The 25,591-nt window shown below is 40.6% G+C and overlaps 1 protein-coding gene across 3 annotated transcripts; it reads left to right on the forward strand.

The window, feature by feature from the left end:
- Positions 1 to 338: 338 nt before the first annotated feature.
- On the forward strand, positions 339 to 23,112 carry slc5a6a (solute carrier family 5 member 6a). Of its 3 annotated transcripts, none has more exons than XM_047338099.1 (18): positions 339 to 521; positions 8,997 to 9,099; positions 10,359 to 10,598; positions 10,717 to 10,938; positions 11,752 to 11,817; positions 12,626 to 12,677; positions 12,825 to 12,892; positions 13,282 to 13,436; positions 13,533 to 13,673; positions 13,816 to 13,945; positions 14,115 to 14,203; positions 14,651 to 14,763; positions 15,235 to 15,302; positions 15,582 to 15,668; positions 15,788 to 15,966; positions 16,123 to 16,226; positions 17,364 to 17,485; positions 17,584 to 23,112. In XM_047338099.1, the coding sequence occupies exons 3-18, from the start codon at positions 10,473 to 10,475 to the stop codon at positions 17,782 to 17,784; spliced, it is 1,923 nt and encodes a 640-aa protein (XP_047194055.1). In that variant the 5' UTR covers positions 339 to 521; positions 8,997 to 9,099; positions 10,359 to 10,472; the 3' UTR covers positions 17,785 to 23,112. The 3 variants fall into 3 exon arrangements, with proteins under 3 accessions (XP_047194055.1, XP_035000093.1, XP_035000092.1); XM_035144202.2 differs by having other exon boundaries at positions 8,997 to 9,095; XM_035144201.2 differs by lacking the exon at positions 339 to 521 and adding an exon at positions 1,246 to 1,322 and having other exon boundaries at positions 8,997 to 9,095.
- The last annotated feature ends 2,479 nt before the right edge of the window (positions 23,113 to 25,591 follow it).

Consider the following 25,591-nt stretch of genomic DNA (forward strand, 5'->3'; position numbering starts at 1 on the left):
GGATGTTATCAAGAGTTTATTCTTGGCCACTGGCAGGAGAAACTCAGAAGAAAGTCTGTAGGCTCTTACTTGGACATTTGGGTTCTCACTGACAGTAACTGAGATTATCCAGAGCTCAGTGCATGTCTAAAAATTGGCTATGTCTGTACATATATTTATCACACAGTGGGGGGCGCTATAGACCTTTCTCCACAAGGTGAAGTGATGATGCAATGAGTAGTTTGTATTTACCAATATTTTAAATCAATATTTGGTGGCCATCCTTTCAATCAGAATCAAGCCTCCCATCACACACACACTCACAGTCGAGCGTCACACTGGTGTCACTATTGATTCACATGTCAGTCGGAAAAAGCAGGAGAGAGATGTGACCTACACGGCTGCGCCTCCATGAATGCGCACAGGGAGGGTTGGATGATGTCGGAGAAGCTTCATCTAAGTCTTTTTTTCTAAACTCGAGAGTGTCGGTGGTCAGATGGAGCAGTGGAGAATATTCCAGTGAAGATAAACACGCGGAGCAGGTGAGACAGACGAACTGTTTATGTGGGGTGATGTGATGGATGCTGTCACTATCTATATAATCAATCAGCATCCATTACCATGGTGATTAATCACCATGACGACTATTTACTGGTCATCAGCGCAGCCGGGCTGGTGTTGTGATGACGTAGGAGCGGGTCCTCCTCTGCTGATGTGTTTCAGAGCAAACCCAGAAAACAACTGGTGTCGCAGAGACAATGTCACATCCGGTCCCTTTACAGCTATTGATCTAATCAAAAATAAATACACTGGTGCTCACAGATCAATGATTACATTCAGACCAACAGAGCACGTGTCGTGCGGCCTTCAGCGATGTCGGGAAGGTCGTAATTATGATACGAGCTGGAAATGTGACGTTGAGCAGTATCAACAGATAATGCAATAACCTTCCAATATATTTGTGTGTGTGTGTGTGTGTGTGTGTGTGTGTGTCAGTTTATGGTCGGTGACACATTTTCTGTTCTGCAGGCTGTTTCCTCTTCAGCTCATTCTCTATCTAGTATCTCTCCTTTCGATCTCACCACACATAATGATAGAGTTCAAACAAAACCACCGTCTATACACCCCCATGGATCATGTACGTGTTAAATCCTTCAAATGGGGACAACTCTATTTTCAACTGGACGCCCACTGGCGAGCGTGAGTGTCTTGTTTACGTGGAGCACGCGAAGGCAGCAGCGTATCTCCTGTCAAGGAGAAGGGGCGGGGCGTCAGAGCCAGCAGCTAATGAACACGAAGCGGCTGCTGCTCCATGTTCAGCAACGAGGAGCGAGCGAGCAGAGGTGAGTGTGTGTGTGAGAGAGAGTGTGTGTGTAAGTGAGAGTGTTTAGATTCAGCTGACCTCTAATACCGAGCCATGTTCTCATGGCGAGCAGGGGAACACCTGGGGTCGTGACTGCCGTCGCCCCCGCGCGCTCAGGAGGCTGTCGCCGGCTCTCTGACATCAGACACACGGTGGTGGTGCACGCGGTGGCAGAGAAAGTTACTGAGTGGCTGGGCAACAGGGCCGCGTGCGTGTGTGTTTGCACGTGTGTGTGTGTGTTTAACATTATACTATTGCAGTTGCTGTATCTGCTGCGTAATAACTGTGTAATGTCATGTAACGTTCAGGGCACAGTCAGCTAGCTAACACGCTCCGACATTAGCCAGCTCAAATGAATGACTTGACGCAGCGCGTGGGGACTAATTGGCCAATCAGGCAGCAGATGTGGAGACGCTCATGTTTCCTGTCGGGAGAGTTCCTATGCCCCTAAATGATGCTCTGCTTCTCCACCACTTCCTCTGGACTTTGCACAGACACGGACCATCATCCTACATCCTCAACTCTGCCCTGTGTCAAATCAACAGGTTACTATCGACCTGTCGTAGCCTCAGACCTGTCTGACAAGTTTAGGTCATGGGCTAGCAGCTGAAGAACTGCCACTGTTAACTGTACTCTGGAGGTTTTACATCAATGTAATCATTGTAACTACCCTTGTTACTGGTGTCGCGGCTGTAAATCGATGATCAAGAGTTGTTTATGACAATAACGTGTTTGCATCAATCTAGTTAAATGGCTGCTTGACACCTCCATAAAGGGAACGTGATTAGAGAAAGTCACTATATTCATTGATTTAGTGTCATTGAACTCGGCCACGATTGGCTGCTTTTTCACGTTCATGAATCAAGACCTTAGTCCAACAAGAGGAATCAGTTTCAGGGCACTTTGCCCCATTTGCAACCGATTTGTTTAAGGTGGATGTGATGGTGCAAATCCATTGGGCAAATTCACTGAGACTCACTCCATCTCCCCAGAGTAACCTTGAGCAGTTGTATCAATTTTGTCGCACCGCCAGGAGAGGGACGAGTTGTCCTGTGACTGGTTGGGGCTCAGGAGGTCGAAAGGGGCGTTCAAAGATTGTTCAATCCCTGTCTCCTCCAGTCCGCATGCCGAAGTGTCCTTGGGCAAGATACTGAACCTCAAATTGCCCCTGACAGCTGTTTGTCTACGGTGCCTGCAGCATACAGTATATGTGTTATGTGGCTTTAAGTGTAAAGCATTTTGGTGTGATTAGATAAACACTATATGAATACAAATCAGTTACCCTTTAACCTCCCAGTTATCTGATCTGAGGAACCGTCACATCTCTTGCAGGCTAATGATTACACACTTGCTTCAACCAACCAACAATCTTCTTTGCAATTATGCAGTGCTGCGTTCACATGTCTTGCAAAAGATTGACACAATGTGTCACCCTTCAATGGAACCTAATGAATTTCTCGACAAAGTATTTATATTTCATTTATCTGTGGCTTTTTTTTAATCTTTGGAGCTTCTGAAAACCGACTGCATCCTCAACCACAGTCTGCGATGTAGGTATGGGTTACACAAAGCAGGTCATGGTTCAGCTGGGAGTTTAATGATTACTAAGATTTTTGGTCTTTTATTTCACAGACCTCAGGCCAGTGTCTGCACAGATTCAGAGACAGTAAACCATTAGTGCCTGTGGTCAAATGTGCTTGTTGCACACGTGTATGTTAGTTATTGGTTGTGTTTGTGTATATAATATTCTCTGCGCAGCCTTTTGTCTGTTGTGCTTATCTTGGCAGAAGAATATTATGGATTGGATAATTGTTTCACTAGTTGGTTGATTTCAAATTTGGTGAAAGTATACCTTTTTATTGCTAAGGATAGAAAAATAGTACACATTATTGTATTTGCAGTACAATCTAAGAGGTATTCAAAAATAATCCTGAATGGTAATGGACTAAATGGACTGTCGCACTTTTCCAAGTTGCATTCACCCATTCACACATTCATAGAGTGCGTCCATTGGAAATGCAACAGTGCCGTCAGGGGCAATTTGAGGTTCAGTTTCATGCCCATGGACACTTCAGAATTTGGACTGGATGAGCTGGGAATTGAAACACCAACCCTCTGGTTAGTGGATGACCCTCTCTCTACCTCCCGAGGCACAGCCTACTAACAAAAGAAAACGATTAGCCTTAAAACATATGAGAAAAAGAAAATGATGGAATACATCATTATTTTATCAAATCTGAATTAATTTACCCGCTTATTGACACTGAATTCTTATGGATCTCTTCATGAACAAGTTTGTTTTGGGGGGAATGAATGTATCTTTTTTAAATGCACTGTTTTTTGATTATTTTTATATAAATAATTATACTATTATCAAATTATAACGGTTTTGTTTAACCAAAAATATAACTTAAAAACTCAAATAGTAATTTTAATTGATTTTTCAATCAAATATCAGACAAGCCTGATACTAACTCTAATATGGTAATTAAACATTTTTAGTCTCTGCTTTGTGACGTTTATTAACCATATATAACCATCCATTCTTTTTTTCCTTTTGCTTTAAAGGGATAGTTCACCCAAAAATGAAAATGTACTCATTATCTACTCACCACTATGCCGATGGAGGGGTGGGTGAAGTGTTTGAGTCCACAAAACACTTTAGGAGTTTCAGGGGTAAACAGTGTTGCAGCCAAATCCAATACAATTGGAAGTAACTGGTGACTCCTTCAACAGAAAAAAAAAATAACTAACATGCCTCCATACTGCTCCTGTGGTGTCATCCAAGTGTCCATCAGCCCTGAAATTCAAATTTGAGTACAAGGTCATTTACACCAAGTTTTTAGCCTAAATGTCCGCTGTTATTCTCCGGAGCCGCAATCGCCTGTGGATCACGCTCTCTACTCGGCATGACTCAACCTCTCAGCATGTAAGGGCTTGTTACCCATGACCATTTTATTAGAATCAAGAATGAATAGAGTAATGTAGCTGGGAGGTTTGAAATGAGTAGTTAGCTGTTTTGCTGGCAGTGAGCGTTTACAAACTTAAGGTCTCGACCTTATTATATTACGATTTGGCTCTTAAATTAGACTGAACAGAATGTTTTATTAACAAGTTATAATCAAAAAAAGTCCATTTGCCATGGACTTTTGTGTGAAGCACTTTGTAACCTCGTTTAGATTAGTGCTATACAAATAAAGTTATTATTATTATTATGTTAATCTCTGCTACAAGGAGGAAGACTAACTGGTTTGGCAAAAGTATGTCTGGTATACAGCCCCACCCCCAATAAATAGCCGCACACAGTCATCTCCCTGAGCTGTCTATAAAACCATCCAGGACTAACTCAGCCACTGTTTACCCAAGCTAGTGGTGTGCTTCTAATGATGATAGTGTTGGTCAGTCAAACACTTTGGTCTAGACTTAAATATTCCAACATTTAGTGGATGGATTCTAGGCCCTGTTCACACCTGGTATACTGGGCTGTAAACTTGTGAACAGATGTTATTACCAGGTCTGAACCAAATAGTATGCTCACATGCCAAATAGCATGCTCACATGCCAAACTTCTTTTTTATAACTTGCTAATTTAAGACTGTGAAAATTTGAAACATAATTCCTGCTAAATGCATATAGCTCTACACCCAGTTAAGCCAATAACAGCCTCACATAGCTGCTTTTTTTTATTTATTTACAATGGGTGGTTAAGAAATACTTGAAAGACATTTGGAAAGGACAAGATGCTCAGTTGTGAATATCGGTAAACATGACAATACTAATATGTCTGTAAAAGGATCAAATCGGTTGATATTATTGTATTTCTCTGGTTTGAGTGCTCACTCTGAGTACATCAAGTGCAGCCTGTGCTGGTTATCTGAGAATGAAGAAATGTGATTTACTTTGATCTATCTTTTTGTTTTTTTTAATCTCCAGCCTCATTGATCAGTCATATGCAGCTGCAGACCTTCCCATGCTCCACCTGCTCTCTCACCATCAAACAGCAGCTTTTCTATTTACTACCATTCACACACAAAGCAGGGGTGCAGGGATAAAAACAATCACTGTTCCTGTGTTGCCAGGCAACCGTGGCCACTATGACCTCCTTGTTTGATGTTTGGTGATTCTGACACAGCCACCACCTAACATTCATACAGAGCCAGGTCTAACAATGAACTGCTGCGCATGGACAGATGTATTCAGTTTTCTGACTGTAGTGCTCAGGGGTAAAAAGGTAGAATGATGCTGCACCCCTTGTCAAGTAGCTTGTTGTGTTGTCGCCCATTCGCACACTGGCAGTACACCGATCTAGTGAAATAGGCCTCGGCCAACTGGCGCAGAAGCAGATTTGCTTTCTGTGAGCCACTTTCCTTTGTGCTGAACCATCATATGTGTTGTAATTGCAGCAAGCCATTAACTGTACGCTATATTCAGGATGGAGTAGCTGCAGGGTTGTGGTTAAAGGTTCAGTGTGTAGAATTTTGTGACATCTAATGGGGAAGTTGCATGTTGCAGCTGAATACCCCTCACCTCACCCTCCCCTTCCAAACATGAAAGAGAACCTGTGGTAGCCTTCAGTTGTCATAAAAACTCAAAGGGTGTTTAGTTTGTCCAGTCTGGGCTACTATTAAAAACATGGCGGCCTCCGTAGAGAGGACCCGCTCGAGATGTAAATATAAAATACTTAAATATATAAGGCCCATTCTAGGGTAAAGAACACATCAATTTGTACAATTTAGATGAAACACACTATTAAAAACATCACTAGGATTATATTACTTTCAATTTCTGCCAATAGATCCCTTTCACCTAAATACTTCACACTGAACCTTTAAGTATCCAGATGGAGACAATATAAAGTGGGTGGTTGAGAGACCATGCAGCATTATACCAGATGAAGTGAAGCTGGAAACTTTGTTTTCATTTAAATCTGCAGTTACGAGTGCTTACACACAACCACTTGCACCACCTCATGTACTATTGTACTTTTCCTAATATGATACACATTTCTTAAACACACGTTCAGGCTCTGGGATTTCTGGTAGTATGATTGATTAGGAAAAGATTTAAAACTTTGAAGGAAGAAACTCTGTAGGAGATACAACTTTACAAAATATTTCTAACCAGTCTGACTGTATCTAAAGCCGTTTTCAGACATGACCTCTGGAGGAACTCCGGAGAATCGTGTCCGAGCTTTCTCCAGAGGTTTCCTTTCACACATGAACAATGCAGGAGAATCTCTGGTTAAATGCCTTCACAACAGCAACAAATGCTGTGGACGATTCAGGTGAGGAGCAGGCGACAAAGGCACGATGTAACATGAATTCTGCGGCAGAGATCACGTGTGTTTGATCACATTGACACCGGCGTCGGCCCTTATCACCAAAACTCTCTCGACATCTTTGTTGGGGTCTTTATATTTCTTTCATTTTTGCATCTGTTGCATGTTAGAAACATCATCAACACACCCACTTGCTCGGGGTAAATCCCGAGCAAGGAGTTCAGGGGCAGGCAGAAAAAGTCAGCAAAAACTCTGGCTCTCGGACATCTGCGTTCACACATACAGCCCCTGTTACAGGCCTTAAAGAGACAGGAGTGTTTCAGAGGTACATAAAAGGAGCGGCATCAAAGGACAGTTTGAGAAATGTGATGAGTTTTCTCAACATTAGAGCATGTAAGACCTTTCAACTCATTAAATTTAAGTTATGAACCGAAATATGAGCAGAATATGTCTCTGAATTGCACAAGCTCACGTCAGTGTGGCATTTTAAGAAGCTTTACTTGAGTAAATTTCCACAGGCCCCACTCTGTGAAGCCATTGGCTTCTTGTTTTAAGCACTAGAAGGATTTTAATCCCAGGGCCCTTTGTAACCTGTCAGGTTTTTCACACTGATGCTACCCATTGTAGAATGGCATTTTAACACAGTAGGAGTTTCATTATCCCTGCACAACAGTGTAACAAATGGTTGCTAACAAAAGTCCAGCTCTCAACAGGAGCAAAGGTTTCTGTGAAACAACAGACCAAGTTGCTACTCACTGTACAAGCTCCTGGAAGCCTTAATAAACAAGCACCTGCATAGCAAGAATTAACAGCAGATTTTTGGTTCATTTATCTACCAACTAATACCACAAACATCTCTCTGTCTTTCTGTCTGTCTGCGTGTGGAACGTATATCTCGTGATACATTCATAGTCAGACTTATAAACCACACAGAGCAAATTCAGTTCCATTTTATAAAGATCATTGATTATAAAATCTTCATTGCAGATAAACCAGGTAGGATGAAAGTTTTCTTACTTCACTCTGCACCATGGACTGTTGATTAAAAAAGCTCTGTTCACAACGTGCAGCACACAAACAATAAAAAGTGACAGTATATTGTAGAACTGTTTGAGGAGGAGTCACTAATGACAAGGAATAATTTTTTTAAGTAGCTCCAGAGCTTTAACACAGGACTAAAGAACAGGAAATTCCAAACACACAGGTTTAGAACTGACACTGTACTATTAGATTCAGCTCTTCAAAAGTCTAATGTTGGAGGAATGGTTTAAAAAAAAATCTTGAATGTATGTGACCCTGAAAAGTGACTGATAAAAGTTGAAGAGCTTCGTGTTTAAAATCCCTGTAAGTGCCTGCATTGGAACGGAACCAGTTCCACTTGTAGTTGTTTCTGTTCCCAACTGTCACATTCAGATGGATTAGAGATTAGACAAAATGATAAGAATGGGATTTAATGGGGTCCTGTCTGTTGGCCACTGCTTGATCACACCAGTACAAAGCATCACACAAGACAAGCAGTCAGTGAAGAACATTTCTGTTTGATGAACACACATGATGGCCCACACTCTAATCCATGAAGAGTTGTGTTTTTAGTGCAGAGACGAAGATTAACGACCACAGACGAGCTCTCTAACTGGACTTAGACTGAGACTGAGACCTTTGACATTTGAAACCCTTCACTGCCATTTACAGCTGCCAATATGTGACTGCTTAAGGGTCTAACTGAAGAATTGCTCGACAGTTGTCCACGTGAATTTAGAGCTTGCGTGTGAGCACATGAGTCTCGTCACCCCGACCTTCCAGCAAATGTAAAATATGAATCCAAAGCAGCTTTTATGTTTATTGCTTCTGTGTGCGACAATGCAATTAGTTTTGTTTCATTGCCTGCACTTAGACACACACACACACACACACACACACACACACACACACACACACACACACACACACACACACACACACACACACATATGAAAATACCGGCGATTGAAGAGTGTATTTGCTGGTTTGGGATAATATTCACTTTTGGAAACCATGTGTGAGCTCTTACTCCTATAATCAAGCTGTGATGATGGTTTTAGGTTTTGTGGAATCTCAGATGAGCACAGCATGGAGTGAAACCTCCCTGTTGATAACCAAAATATATCCCCTAAGCGAAATCTGTGAAGCAATAGAGTTGTGTGTCTCTTTTAAAAACATAATGGATTGGGTTTTGTTTGGTTGAGATTGTATCTGTCCCAAAGACAATAAAAGTGCTGTTTACGTAAAGATTGTCCAGATAATGATTTGTAAAAAATATTGTGGTAGGTCACTCCTCTTGGGTTTTTCTTTTTCTATGGTGCGTTGTTTTGCTGAATTTCTCCTGTGCCTCCATAGTGATCATGATGGGATTGGACTAAGACATCCCCCTCCAGTGCACTCACCTCTGAGTGGCCAGTGTGTCCCAGCAGCAGCAGCAGCAGCAGCTTGATCCCAGTAGGTACATTAAGTCCACTGCTATTTTGTTTGTGACCTCTTTGTTATATTCAAGCTAAGGCTAAATTTATGGCTTTAGTTATTAGAATTGTTTTTATCTGTGTTTTTGAAACACTTCAAGAAATGGCAGTTAGCAGCCGGAAGAGCTTTTTTTGGGAGAAGAATTTCTTCAGTAGACAGTAGTAGTCATTTTTTACATTTTTTGTAATTGATTTTACATTTAGAATGAATATAACAGAGTCTTAAACTTTTTGTTTGCTCGTGTTTGAAACGAATCAATGTTTTTTTTTTTTTTATCAGAAGACAAATATTCCCTGCTAGTTTTATTTAAGCATCAACATCAGAGCTGTTTTAGTTTAGATATACTTTTTTGTACAAGACAGAAGCAAAGCTACTCTTTCACACAGTAATTCTGTAACACACAGTCTCCCCTTTGAACACAACCCATTTCTCTTGGTTAAAGTTGGTACATTCTTTTCTGTCCCCAGGGCTTTTTCATAGGTTGTGTCCTACTAAACAATGATTCACTTTAAAGAGGAAAATGTGCAAGGTTGTTATCAGATGAACCCACCAGTCTACTCTGCCTGTAGGAAGCAGCAGCCATGGCTGTGATAATCTTATAAAATGACTATGATGCTGATTGTGCCAAAAGGTTAATTTAAATGTAAAGTCTCTGATAATATATATATATATATATATATATAATAAATGGTCAAATTTAATCGTTGGAAAGATATTAAAAAAATGTAATAGAAGTTGAATGATTAATTGATGTTTAAGAACTGGTGTATTAACAACTAAAAGGATGCTCAGAGTGGGCATACCTCCCTATATTTCCATGTTAAAGAAAGAGAAACAGATTTTATATGATCTGGATCTTCTTTAGAATTTAATGGGTCCTTCCTTGGGTCATGCATCAACCCTCCACACAATGCCCTGAAAATCGGTATAGTCATCTTTGCATGACGAACAAACAGACCAAATGGTGATGAAAACATAACAAGGAGGTTATTAGGTAACCAAAGCGGTTAGCATGAAAAATTGTGGTCGATATCCAAAAAGGAAACGATATATAACTCTTGTTGTGCTGTTTTATTTCCAGTGACTGTTATAAAGTTAATTCTTGTGATTAAATGAAAATCGGCAGCTGCTGCTGGGGTGTATTTCTGAACTCCTCTCACTGCACTGTCACAGCTGCCATTTCCCACAGGTGTTAGTGAGAGAAGTTAACTTGCCTTTCTCTCCTTGTTTTTCTTCCTCCAGCTCTCAGTCGGTCTTCCTGTTGGTGAAGTGCTTTCATTGACATCTTAACCAGCGTCAGGGGCTGTGCTCCCATCAGCTTTCACTGCCCCGACCCTCTCCACATACAGGGTCATCATGGGGGAGATAGTCCAGATGCAATTCAGTACGGTGGACTATGTCATCTTTGCCTTGCTGCTGGTGGCCTCAGCTGGCATCGGCCTCTTTTATGCCTTCTCCGGTGGACGCCAACGCACAACACAGGTAGACTTTGGCTTTAGACGCTCAAGAAAAAAACATTTCTTGACAAAACCGAACACTCTTTAAGTGTACAGGGTTCGTTTGGGAAACATTTCCAACACCAATATTTTGTTTACCACAGGAGTTCCTGATGGCCGACCGCTCCATGAGCTGCCTCCCTGTGTCGCTGTCCCTGCTTGCCACCTTCCAGTCAGCGGTGGCCATCCTGGGGGCTCCGTCTGAGGTGTACACCTTTGGAACTCAGTACTGGTTCCTGGGCTGCTCCTACTTTTTGGGCCTGCTCATCCCAGCTCACATTTTTATACCAATCTTCTACAGGCTGCGGCTGTCCAGTGCCTATGAGGTACACACAAATTAAGACTTAATATTAAAAAAGCACAATGGCTACGTCCATACTACTATGTTTTTTGTCATAGCCTTCGGGGATTCTTCCGGCTCCTGTCACATGACCCCCTTCCATATTGATGGATAATCAATAACAAGCTTTGCTGACCCTGTTTTTGCGGAGACAAGCTGTTATTCAAGCAATTCCTTTTTACACTGGCACACGCATGCCCAGTGTACGTGAGTAGTCACATGATCTGTGTTTAGTATCGAAGGCGGTCACAACTGATGAAGGAGCCAAAACGCTCGCGTGGACAGACATCGGTTTAGTTACAAATGTAGCAGTATAGATGTAGCCTTAGTTGGACATGACAGTTTCACTATGGTGGATAGTGTGAATGTGTTTTTAAAACATTTCTTAATTATAATGTCCTCTTTCCCCTGTCTGCCTGTTTTTCTGTTTTACACTCTGTCAGCACGTCTCTCTCAAGTATGATCTCAGAGCTCCGCTTTCTTATCTGTGCTCAAATCTTTCTTATCCTCAACACAACCCACGAGTTCTTGCCTCAAGGCTCATTATCTTTTAAAGGTTTTTTTCTTTTTAACTGCAGCCTGAACCTCAAGGACACTGATCAGGCCTTTGCCAAAGTTCAGTACTGTCCTGTGAACAAAGAATGTTGTCGACCTTTAAAATCTGGCTTTAAAGATTTAAACTGACAGTTCTGATCCTGAGAGCACACATGACTCTGAGATGATATGTAATCAGCTTTTTGATTTTGGTTGTTCTTTTTTTTGTTCTTTTTTGTTCTTTTACATTCTCTCCTCTCAACAGTATCTGGAGCTGCGCTTTAACAAGACGGTTCGCATATGTGGGACTGTGACGTTCATCTTCCAGATGGTATCTCGCTCTACTTTCTTTGTACATTAGTTTCTGCGCTTTTTTTAACATCTAATTGTTGCTTATTGTGATAAAATGGCCACCACTTTAATCTCAGCTACTCTGCTCTTTAAAAAAAGTCATCAGTCGTTTCACACAGAAGGTGTAGAATTGTATTATTATTTAGTTGGCATGGCAACCGTAGTCACCAATGATATAGGAAGACAGAAAGTAGTAGTAGCTAATAACAGTTTTATGGTTGCCAATAAAAGAAAAACAACCTTTTCAGCTTTTCTAACTTGTTGTTGGTTTGAGGTGTCACCAGATACTTAAAACATACTTTTAAAAAAACTTGTTTTATAAAGTTTTGTCTGTGGAGTGATATTAGATGTGAAACAGTGGCTGTTTATTTTTGAGAAAGAACAGACTTTGGCCCTGGAAATGTCACACGGACCTTTGCAACATTTTATTTGGGTTTTTATTTCCTCTATGACGTTGGCAGTATCTATATTTGTTCCTGTAGATGCATCAGCAGTGTCGTCTGACTTTTATCTCAAAGAAAACCTCTAACTGTAAATTCCTCCATATTAATTAGAAAATGTGTATAAACCACGAGTGTGTATAAACAATGTTTGGCAAATGAGCAGGACGTTCAGTTTGATGCGTACAACCAAAAATCAACATGTTTTTTGTTACGAAGTAGCTGAATTTTCTTACACCTGAGGAGGATCATAATCTGACATGTGAATCAGTTTGCTCGGCTCCCTGAGCTCGCCTCTGTTTTTGTGAGTTGAGTGTTTTGCAGTTGTTTATTTTCTGTCCTCCGCAGGTCATTTATATGGGAGTGGTCCTATATGCTCCAGCCTTGGCCCTTAATGTAGGTAAGACATTACAACATGTTTTCTACTAAGAGGAGCCCACAGTTACTAATGATACTGAACACTTGTTGTAAACATTTCTTTTCACCTGGACAATCGAGTAAACCCTCATGCAGTGTTTGGTAACGTAGTTTCCATTTTGACTTGCAGTGACAGGCTTTGACCTTTGGGGGGCAGTGCTTGCCATGGGATTGGTGTGCACTTTGTACACAGCTCTGGTGAGTGTCTAGATTTATCAAACCATGGTTACCATCATCACCAACTGGGACAAAGTGTTTGTTGACTATTGTTTTTCTACAACAGAAGCTAAACAATTAGTAAATTAAGCCATTTCATGAAATTTGTTATTTCAAAATCTCATTTCATGTAAAAGATAGAGAGTTGATACTTTTAGTAGACAACAAGTTTTCGATCATCTGCGATTTGTCTTGGTCATGATTTCTTCATCAGTTTCCTTTTATCATCTATGATTATACTACAATCTTATATTCATACTGTTGTCAGTGCCGCACAGCTCTTACTCATGTACACCTTTACAGATGGTTTGTAGTATTGATCTTCAAGGACCTTTAAATGAAGTTTAAACCTGTGTGCTCCTGTCTCACAGGGGGGTCTGAAGGCGGTGATGTGGACTGATGTGTTCCAGACCGTGGTGATGTTTGTGGGACAGCTGGCAGTGATTATAGTTGGGGCCAGTCAGGCAGGGGGCATTGGAGAGGTCTGGAGGAAAGCAACCAATGGCAGCCGCATTTCTGGACTAGAGTCAGTATTACCATCTGCTAAAAGACACTATGCTGCAGGAATCATACCTGTGTGTACTTCAGACATGTTAACGCTGCCCTTACTCTGTCTGTGTAGCCTGAACCCAGACCCTCTAGAGCGTCACACCTTCTGGACTCTGGGTGTGGGGGGAGTCTTCCTGATGCTCGCTCTGTACGGGGTCAACCAGGCCCAGGTCCAGAGATACCTCAGCGCACGCTCAGAGAAAGAAGCAGTCATGTCAGTATCATCAACGTCTCACTACATGCCCCCTACACATTGACCAAATATTTTCCTTTTAAATGTTGATTTCATGTGTTCCCTTATAATGTGGTATGATGTTCATGTTTACAACCACGTCTCTCACCTCATGTCTTCTCAGGTCCTGCTATGTCGTCTTCCCATGCCAGCAGATCGTCCTGTGTTTAGGTTGTCTGATGGGTCTGGTCATGTTTGCTCGCTATGGAGAGGACAGCCCTCTGGACAAGGGCTACGTCAAAACGAATGATCAGGTGAATGCTAGTTTTGCTAGTTTTGCTTTCCCAAATTTTCCATATTATCCACTAGCTATACTTAATTATTCTTGAAGGTCACAGGGAAGTTTGCATCCCCTGCTGACATCAGGTGACAGGTCACCAGGCTATCTGGAATTCTAATGTTGAGTTGTTTTTTTGTGTGTAGATGGTGCTTTACTTTGTGATGGATGTATTCAGGGATCTGCCCGGGCTCCCAGGCCTGTTTGTAGCCTGTCTCTTCAGTGGTGCTCTCAGGTAAATGAACCAGGCAAACATACCTGAAACTGAAGGATCATCCACTGGTTTAAGACTAGTTTGCTGTCTTTCAGTTGTCAGTCACCAGGTATTATTAACATGACTGGTTGTCACAGTGGTGTTGCTCACTGTTTAGTTTAATTGTATGAGCTTTGGCTTCAATCTTTAAATAATGAATATAACGAAATCATCACAGACATCTTTTAAAGTTAGGTTAAGGTAAAAGCTGGAGATAAGCAAGTAGTGATAATTGTGGGGTATAACTTTACATATCCTCTTTGTTGAAATGGTAAATCACACTACATGACCCCAATGTGAATTTTCCCCCTCTAGCTGCAAATGAAATGTTCAGACAGTTCCTGTGCCAAATGCCTGTGCTATGCAGATTTCCATTTATAATGAGGTAAAAAAAAAAACGCTCATTGTATCCTGTGTCTGTCCCACCAGCACTATCTCATCAGCCTTCAATTCCCTGGCTACAGTAACTATGGAGGACCTGATTAAACCTTATTTTCCAAACATGACTGAAGCCAAAGCCACACTGCTGTCTAAAGGACTTGGTAAGACAACTGGCTTTAATTTGAGTTTTGTCCTGAATTCATACTTTACATTTCCAAATAAGTTTGTGGCTTTTGTTGTATCAAGTCTAAACACAGGGCATGTAGTTATGTCTGAGTGTGTGGTACTCTATTGTGGCACTATATCATTTAACTTTAGGGGGAAAAGAAATAAAAGCCTTCACATATTTAGATACTTGATAATGTATTTTTTCTCTCTTGTTTGGTTTGGAGTTATTTAATTTATTTATTAATTTGCAATTTATATTTTTTCCACCACACTTTGGTTATAGTCAGAAACGTACACCATCATGAGAATTCAGTTGAAGTAAATGGCATTGTATTCTCTAACACGTTAATTGATTCAATTCTTATTAACAAGTAATAATATTAACAAACACAGGAAACAGTCATGTGTACCCACTTACTGCAATTTCTTTGATTACTGGTAATTTGTTGTTGTGTGCTCCACAGCCTTGGCCTATGGCCTGGTGTGCTTGGCTATGGCCTACATCGCCTCCTTAATGGGATCTGTGCTGCAGGTAACTCTTCACACCGTCTGAGCAGCGACACAGAGCTGCATCTTTTTGTTTTGATGAAAAATATTTTAGCTGGTGTCTTTAATTTAGTTGTTACTTTTTAAGAAACCTTTATCTACAAAGACATTTTTTACCAGATAAGTTATTTAAATCTTGAAGCAGTTTGTAAACAAGAAAACTGTACAGTTCAAAATGAGTTCATATGCACAGATATTCATTCTTTTAAGATTTAAACATTTAGCTGTGCAACACACAGTCATGCTCTAACATCTGTGCCCTCAGGCAGCCTTCAGTATCTTCGGGATGGTGGGTGGTCCCCTGCTCGGCCTCTTCTGTCTAGGAATTTTCTTCCCCTGGGCAAACTCGATTGTGAGTTGATGCTGTAATTAAGAGAGTTTGTTTCTGTTATGCTGACCACATATAATCGTAATGAAGGAATACTGGATATGTCATTGACCACACTGTCTCCTCTCCTCTCCGCCCCTCAGGGTGCATTGGTCGGTTTGTTTACGGGCCTCGCCATGGCCTTCTGGATCGGCATTGGCAGTTTTGTGATGCGTATGTCAGCTTCCACCTCAGCACCCCTTCTCAACACCACTGCTCTGCCCCTGTTTGGCAACATGACCACCGCTGTCATGACCACACTGGTTAGCACGGCCAAGCCAAGGTAATGTCAAGAAGCAACCTTACAAATATGTGTTGGCTCCATTATGTTTACAGGACTATGGGAAAAGTAGATAAACAATTCTTCACAACAAGAAATGTAATTTTTTTAAAAATACTGTTTTTTGTCTTGTTTTTGTTTCTTTCATCTGCTCTTCAGGCCGACAGGTGTGGAGGCGCTCTACTCATTGTCCTACATGTGGTACAGTGCTCACAACTCAACCACTGTGGTGGTGGTCGGACTAATAGTCAGCTTTTTAACAGGTACGCACACTTGTAGCTTTAAGTTCCAAACCAACTGTATCACTGACATTATTGCCACTGCAACCATCTGAGGTGCAGTGGCAATAACCATCTGAACCACAGCAGATTCATCTTTCTGCTCTTTGATTTCACACATCTGGAACAAGAATATTACCAGAATATGATTTTAATATTGTCATACCAATCAAGGATTAATGAGATAAAGGGGTTGGAAGAGGACGAGTTAGTAACCAGTTCCTAGACAGTACTTGATGGCTGAGGTTAACAGCGGTAATATGCAAATAAATACATTAAAATAAGAATAGATTGTTGCTAAATATTTATCAGATTACAAATATTTGTATTACCTGCATCCTCTTATTAGACAGGAGTGGAACATGCATAGATAGTCAGATAGTTTTTATGTAATTTTGCACTCGTGCTGCTCCTATTCCTCTGTAACTCTCCTCTGCATTTCCCCTACCAACAGAAAACAGAAAAATATTTTATCATTGTTATTTTCTTATAATATGTGCACATGTTTCATTTAATCTCAGTGTGTGAGTCTTTACTGTGTTTCACTGTCATTTTCTGTAGTGTTTTTCTCCTCCTTTCTATGTGTTGGGAGAAGATAAGAGACACACAAGAACAAGAAGTAGAGCAGAGGAGAAAAAGTTTTTCAAATACCAAAGATGAACAGACACTAACCCAAATTGTCCCAAAAAAGGCTAAAATATCAGCGTATTTTAAACGTGCATGTTTTGGCAATAGTGGTAAGGATGCTAGCTAATGACAGGGATGCTAGTCCTGGCCCTGGACAAACATGTGAGAACAGTCTTGACCCATCTTGGCAATCAGAGAGGAAATAATCCGTCTGGCTCTACTGGACTAATATTTGTAAGGTTAGGTACAACAGTCAAAAGGTTCATGTAATTCTACTCCATATGTTCTTGTATTGCTCAGAAACGCATTGAATTTAAAGGAAGAGAAGGAATAATTATTAGAATTATTATTATTAGAAAAAAGTAGAAAAGAAGAAGGTGACCGCCACAACTTCCCCCACCCAGAAGCTATCAACCTACATGGAAACACAGCTAAACCAGTAAAAATGCTCAAGGTTTAATTTCTCCTCTGTTCACGTGTCTCTCCACATGTTAGGACCCATGAAGGAGAAGGAGCTGACCCCCGGCACAGTGTTTCCAGTCCTGGGCACGCTGCTCTTCTTTCTGCCTGAGCGCTACAGAGAAAAGCTCTGCTGTGTCACTCCTCTGACTCCGAAGGTAACCTCACGTTTACACTCCTGTGTCTCTGTCTGCTTTGTTCAGCCGAACCTGAGCTTTCAACACTCGTTTGTTTATTTCTCATCCGTGTTGACCAGCCCAAAGAAATCAGCACGCAACCTTATCTCATGGCCAAGAAAGACAGCAACGGAGCGGCGCACTGCAAAGACGACTCGGTCGCAGAGGACAAAGAGACGGAAGGCGACAGAACACAGACACAGGACGGAGACCTGGGAATTAAGATCGCTCTGTCCTCGAGCCCTCCGACGACCCAGACAGTTCAGGAGACGTCCTTGTGATCATTTTCTCATTTCTTAATAACACACACACTCATACACCCTTTGAATGACAGTGGTTGAGCCAGTTTCTTTGAGGGAGATGCAGCTAAAGACAGATCATAGATGTGGAGTCTAATCTGAAGGTGTTTGGCTGTTGGTGTTTTACACTGACAGAATCAGTAGAAAGATATAATAGAAAGGGCTTCTGGACTTCAGTATCTGTGTAGATGTGGGTTTTTTTTTACCTACCCTTTCCCAATTACTAAAAACTGGAAGCTAACTTTTGCCAAGCCGGAACAGAGCGTACGCACAAAAGACAGCGATCCATAAAGGAACTAGTCTGCTGGTGTCTGTTTCCGACTCCGATGCTTCAGGGTCTGTCCAGATGTGTGCAGATGCTCTGTGTGCAGTTTGAAGTTAGGAAACTGGGCAGCTCCTTTGCACAATGAGCTGTTCCACTGTGGCTGGATCCTGTCATTACGTTTGACAAAAGAAAAATTATAATTCAGGTAGATGTAAATGTGTTATTTTTGTAGAGAGAGAAGGTGGAACCATAGAATCCCAGAATATGTATCAGAGAATATAATATGAAAAGAAAATAATGTCTAGAGAGACTGAACTCCACTTGAAGGCATGACACGCCTGTGCTACTGTGATAGGGTAGTGTCTTTACATGACCTTGGTTTAATACTAATAGTCGCCCTCTAGCTGCTATTATACGTCTCGTGACAAATTTTATTATAATTAATCATCACTGGCTGAGGTGTTGGACCTATAAAATGCAGCATATTGCATAAACCACTACTGTAAATGTAGTGTCCATGTTCAGTTGTTGGAACTCTTGAGCAAAATATTTAAAAGATGTTCCGACCCCTTGACTTTTAACATACATGTTTACGTTGTAGCTTTATGCTGAAATAAAAAAAAAGTTCCTTGCCAATCATTACTCATTTTTCCAGAATGATAAACTGAAACTGAATTTTAGAATTAGTTTTCTTAATTTAAAAGGAAAAACTGAAATATAATATATATATATATATAAGTACTCAGACACATCTCAGGTTCCTCCCCTTTCTCTTTATCGTCTTTGAGATGTTTCTACACCTTGACTGAGTTCATTTAGTAGACGTGAGTAGTGTATGTAATGTCTCACAGCTGAGGATGTAAATAAGTGTACAAACCGAGCTATCAGGTGGAAGGAGCTGCCCGTAGAGCTCAGAGACAGGATTGTGTCTTGGGGAGGGCTGCAACAAAACTAGTGCTTCACTGAAGTTCTCAAAGAGCCACAGTGGCCTCCATAACTCTTAGAAGAAAGAAGTTTGGAACTACTCTGACTCTTCCTAGAATTGTCAGGCCAAACAGAGCAGTCATGGGGAGGAGAGACTTGGTAAGAGAAGTGATTGGATACTAAATGTACATTGATGTGAGACAATAGTTTTTATTTTAGCATAAAACTGCAACATAACAAAATGTGAAAAGTGAAGGGGTCTGTAACCTTAAGAATTCACTGTAACTTTTAAAACTGTATCCTTTTACCTGAGACACGTGTGTTAAAAGAAACGGTTTGAGGAGTAGAGTGAATCTGTTGATCAGGGGAGTTTGTTTTTTAATGGACACTTCACAGAACAATGTGCTGCTTAAAATACACAGTTCTGTAGTTTTCCATTGTGTTCTAATCAGTGTTGTGTTGCTCAAACACAACCCCATGAAATGAAGTTCCTCACTGACCTGGTGTCAGCGCTCCATACCTTTTTATTAGGTATCTTTGGTTTCCCTTCGATTTAAAACTGTACAGCACTAGTTATTCAGTGACATCTATAAACATCACTGTTCATCCCCACAGTTTCCGTGGGTTTGCAGCCGCTCACATCCGATGTGACTGCCCTGGATAAAGCACAGCTCTGCTCAGAATGCCACACAGAAGCCGTCTGGTCCTTCAGATGGACCTACCATCAGGCATCTCCTCCATGTATTTGCCTCTGAAGATGGTTCAGTCTTCTCTGATTGTTTTGTATTGTGAACATTATAAAGTGCATCTTTTTTTCTTAAATTTGAGGTCGTCAGTGCCATGTTGCGTAATAGTGTGTGGCTTGGACTGTTTTTAACACGGTCAAGCTCGTCATCGTAATCGTCTGAATTTTTTGGAATCACAGAATTCTTGAACATCACCACTTCACCATTTTAAGTCATTCATTGCCACTGTGATGTGTTGTGTGTGCACGTGAGTTCAATGTTTTCAGTCTGTATGGTCTATGCTCTTTGACAGTGGACTCCATGTCAAGAGCCTGTGGTGATGTGATACAATGTGTCTGTTTTCTGCAGGTTATGGTGAGTACCTGTCTCGGTCGCCTTACACCTTCCTCCTTAAAGCAACACTATGTAACGGTTACCGAGCAGCAGCGCCCTCTGCTGCCACACGTGGTGATTATTCTGTTGGGCTCCGTGTCTGAGCGATTAAGTGCTTTTCATGTATAGTAAAAAGGTGCCCCCCCAATGGGCGTCTTGCAAGAACTGAAAACATTTAATATTAGGTAGTGAGAACCAGTGATTTAGGAGAACTTGCTGCTTTTACGTTTTTTTTTCCTGGTACGAACAGAATTGACGAGTTGTCCAGACTTATTTCATTAGTTCGAAACAATTACATTCACATAATATACAAATTAGCCCTCGTAATTATGTTGACATTTACGGTTTAACTCTGCAATACGATTCTAAACCGCTCTGCTTTAGTCGGTCTCTGATGCTGCTAAAAAGTCCAGACTTTTCTCTCTGAAATCAAGACTTCGTTTTTTTTACTTTGATGTCATTTTCATGACTGAACACTGCTGACATGGGGCAGGATGGTATGTGTTGTATGGTGTAATTAGGGCATCAAGTATGCTAACTTGCTATCCTTGTGCCTGCTCGGTCAAATACGACATTTATCATGTTTCCACACCTGATTAACACACGATGCTGTAAGAGCAAGTGTTTCTTGACTCTGACGTGTTATGTTCGTACAAACTGACCATACGAAGAGATGTAGGAGAAATTCAGGACAAGAATAGAAGCATGTTCTTGCATGAGGCCCAATGTGTTGACCGAGATCTGCGTAATGCTATTGGCTGAACCTAATCACAACTGAGCGGTGGATATTACCCACGATCCCCGGCTTCCTTAACCAGAAGAGCTGCTGCTGTAACAAATCCACCAAACTCTGTTTAGAAAATCCTAAATATTTGAGGTTTTCTTGCTGAATATATATATGAATATTTATATGATAAACGCTTTAACGTTTGAATGACTTCTTAGTCTTTTGCACTGGTCTACAGTTCTGCATTATTTTGAACTTGTTGGACCTGATTCTGACAATTTATCTTTATTTTATTTAATTTATTAAATATTGGTCAGTTCCACACTTTTCACAGGAGATTGTATCCGCTCACACATCCGCAGATGTTCAGAGTGAAGAGTGGACATGAAAGGAAACATTTTCCCTTTTCAAAGTCACTGAACCATCAAACTCATTTTGATACTTTTAAGGTAAAACAAGTTGCATAGTGTTGCTTTAACTTCTCAGTTACAGTTGTATTCTAAGTACTCACCAGACAATCAAAGTCACACAGTTCAGCAGCAGAATTTTGAATCTGCTTAGTTAATGTCATTGCTCTGAAAAGGATTATGGACCTTGGGGACCTCTGATCCCTCTGCTTGAATGTTGAGCCCTTTAAAACCGGCCTATTACACAACCAACATGTTTGTACCATCACCCTGACATTTAGAAATACCTCAATTTATCCCAAAGCATATAGAATATGAATCTTCTTTCATGTTTTATACTTTTTTTTTTTATTTTACCAACAGATGTATTTGAGATCTCATTTGTATATTTTTGTAATTTCACGTAAAAGCCTGCGAACATTTCATGAAATGTGAAATTCTATATGCAAGAACCATGAAATGTTTTAATTTTGTCAGTGAATGTCAGACAGAATGGGGGAATGTGACAGTCCACATGAAGATCTCCACGAACTGGAGCATCGCACATGTTATTAGCGTTACTTCAGAGCACTAGCATCTTCTGCCTTAGACAGCATTTCATTGTTCCTCCCCAAATTCTAACTGTCCTATTCAGGCATTTTTCAAAACATTTAATGGTTCCAAGAGATTTTTTTTTACCTACTTTTAAATTCCATGTGCCTGCGTGTACTTTATTTATGATTGCATTTTGTGGAATCCTCCTTCATACCTGAAATTACTTGAAGTGTGAGTCTGAGATGTTAATGATACACAATTAAAGCCCTTCTTTAAAATTAGGGAACATAATTCAAGTGCTGTCATTAATTATAATAATAATAATGTCCTTTCTAAACTCTGACTGCTAACGCACCTAATAAAGCACAATGAGGTCAGTGCTCGGTAGCCATGCTACTGGAGAAGAACCTGACTGAAGCCATCAGTTGGTGTAAAGCAATTCAGATACGTCTTCATGATGATGTGTAGCTTTTAGACTTTCTGCAAGAACCTGAATATTTTATCATTTGTGGCCTTTTTTACTGGAACGCACAATAATACAGCTGAGAATATGGTTTGTGAAAGAGGAGCAGGGACACTTAGTAATTTCCAGCAACAATAAATATTGTTTTGAACAATATTTATTATATTTGTTGTCCCACCCACCAAGAATTCTTCCTGCAATGCATTCCAAAAAAACCAAAACACAACCCCAGAAGCACTGGAGTCACCATATGGTTCCTCTGCTTTGGTCTGTGCCTTCATTATTATTATTTTTATAATTTTTTTAAGTATCCTGTGAAGTTTTCATCCACAGCCCAGGTCTGAACCATGAGACGTCTGTCCCAGAGTGGAACAAACCTGGATGACTGAATGAATAAATAAATTGTACACATGTAATAATTTATTTCTGCAATAATGCATAACACTGTTTTACTCTCTCTAATGACAAAGGAGAATCCTGAGCTACAATGGTGTGGTAATGGTCCTGTGGGTAGGAAACGTAGGTGATTAAAACAAATAACCAGCATTTAGTGAGAAAGTCTTTTATCCATCATTCAACATGTGTCTGCTACAAATGAGCTACTGGTATTTAGCAGCAGAAGAAGAAGCACATGAACATATTTATCTTCTAATATGATGAGAGCAATAACTGGAGTTATTGCAAAATATAAAAAAAAACCATCAACTAATCGTTCTTCAGTCATTTCTGTTGGATTTAAATTATATTGTTAAATGTACGAGCACTTCTGAGACGCCCCTTTAACTGTTTCCCTGTCGTTTGGATGTATGAAAATCTGATTTATAAGTCGTACCTGAAATGAGATGTTATTAAAAAATTCTATCATTCGTTCACTGATTGGTCTGTTGTGCCTCAACTCTTGAAGAAGCAACATGTTGAAGCTGTCACCCTTATGTTAGCGCCCCCTGGTGGGAAACATGGTAATGTGAGGCAGTCAGGGACGTGCACAGGCATTTTGGGGGGGAGGGACTCAAGTGAGAAAAAAGGGCACTTCTCATATATATTTTAAAAAAAATGTTTATAAGAAAAAGTTCAATATAGTAGCACATCTCTGACTTACTTAATGTGTTTACCCTCACACTCACACAATCGTTCAGTTCACAGACACTTTAGTATTTAGTATTCTTTAGTATTCACTGGGTTTATCACAAGATCAGGCAACAACAAAGGCAACTATGTCACAATGTGCATGTTTCCATTCTACTAATTTCTAGTATATGTTTGGAATAACACACTGGTGACAAGGACTTACAGTAGTTTCAGTGTAACTACAATTCCCTCCTTTCACATTTGGAAGTTCTGTGGAGAAATGTTTTAGTAAATTTGTTTTATCCTATTCACCTGTAGTGCCAATTGGCAAATGTATGCCTCACAATTCTATTATGATTCAGCAATCAACGATTCGAATGCACAACGATGCATCTCAGTGCATTTCAATCAATTTTCTATATTTTCTGCACATGACTCAGACCCCGGGAAAGAGCACATTCGCTGGAAGAAGAAAGAGGGGAGGGGCTCAAGCCCCCTCTGATGTCTATGTGTGCTCGTGCCAGGGCGCAGTTGAAATGTAAATCATGGTTAGAATTTTGGGATTAGAAGTTTAATGTGAGGCTCTAAACACTTGCTGAACTATGTGGTCTGTTTCTAGGATCGTATTAAGAAACACTGAAGAAAAGTATTTACCAGTAAACATGATTCATCATTATATATATGTGTAAATATATATATATATATATATCATAGTTTCTTGAATGAGGTTACTCAGCAAAAATACTTTAATGTAAATGTATGTCAGTAACATTAACATAATAATTATACAATAATTCCAGTTATTGAACTCAGATATGAAGGTTAATATCTACATGCACGTCCAGTTGAAAAGGAAATGGTAATATTACAAAAAGGTCAAGTAAGGAACTAATAAGAAGCTTTTACATGTAAACAGTCATTTTGTACACGCTGGTGTAATACTTGTGAGTATTTGTGAACAGAGGTATTAGGTGATTGTAGGAGTCTCTCTCCTCCACTTCATGTTGTATCAGAAAGTTTCTACATCAGCATCTTAAGCTCATGAGCGACAGAGACATTTGTTTAAAGCAGATAACCTTTAACAGTGATTATCACTACATTGTTATCATTACATCTACATTCTGCCTCCTGTATGGTTTCACAACCACTTTCACCACCAGCTCCATTCGCTCACACAACTTGGCACTTTCAAATCTGCGTGCAGGTCGATCCTTGTCAAAGATCCATCGATGTGCCATGTCCACAGTGCACATCAAACATGACGGCAACATAACCTGACTCTGTTTTCATTTTATAAAGGGATTTTGGAGATGGTGAAGTAAAGATGCACAAGCAGCATAAGAGCAGCGTTCAAGACCACCAACCAGGAGACCTTTATACCATCACCTCAGACTGTAAAGTGCTGTTCGAAAGCAGGTTTGAGCCCTTTGCAGCCAGCACTGTCCCCACTCTGTCTCAGTGTCTTATCGCTAAAGAGTTTCCCTATAACCAAGTGACTTTGTGCCTGATCCTAACTATTTGAACCCGGACTGAGAGTTTGTAAAGAGAAAAATGGGATTTACATTTTACACAAATATTAGAAGCTCAAGATTGAATGACTAACTTTAGAGCTTTCAGCCACATCTTGAAAGAGTTTACACGGTTGTCATGGAGTTACCATGGGGTCATCACACGGCCCAAATATGGTCACGTGACGATGCAAGTCCGAGATTTCCGTTTGTGTCTCTGTTTTGTGAGAGAGGGTCTGTAGCGGTAGTGTGATCATGAGCTTAGTGTTTTTGTGACTTACTCAAGTTCCATCAGGTTTAAACCATCAGCAGTGTCCTTATCCTTCCTGGTGTAATGAGTCAAATTTGTCCTGCTTCATAATTTTATTGTTAATATTAATCTTACAGCAGTTATACGTTAGATGAAATTTGATTTATTTAGAACATCCCCTCCTTTGTCCTCCTCTCTTCCTTTATTCCTGCTCTCACTCCCTCCTCTCCTCCACCTCTTCCTCTTCACTCTCCTCTCCACTTGTCCTCCTCCTCCTCTTCGCCGTCATCCTCTCCCTTGACTTCTACCCAGGTCCAGCAGAGGCCCAGCCGAGGCGGAGGGGGAGGCGGCCTCACAGCTCCATAAATCCAGCTTGTAATCAGTGTGTTCCCAGCCGTAATGAGCGGGAGATAGTAAAAATATTTGTTGATCATCTCCCAACATGAGGGGGAGGGGACGAGGGAGCAGACACTAACGGATACACATTTTCTTGAAGCTCCTCCGGTGGCATAAATAGCTGTCTTT

This window comes from Hippoglossus stenolepis, chromosome 20, assembly GCF_022539355.2.
Source record: "Hippoglossus stenolepis isolate QCI-W04-F060 chromosome 20, HSTE1.2, whole genome shotgun sequence".
In the NCBI taxonomy this organism is placed as follows: domain Eukaryota; kingdom Metazoa; phylum Chordata; class Actinopteri; order Pleuronectiformes; family Pleuronectidae; genus Hippoglossus; species Hippoglossus stenolepis.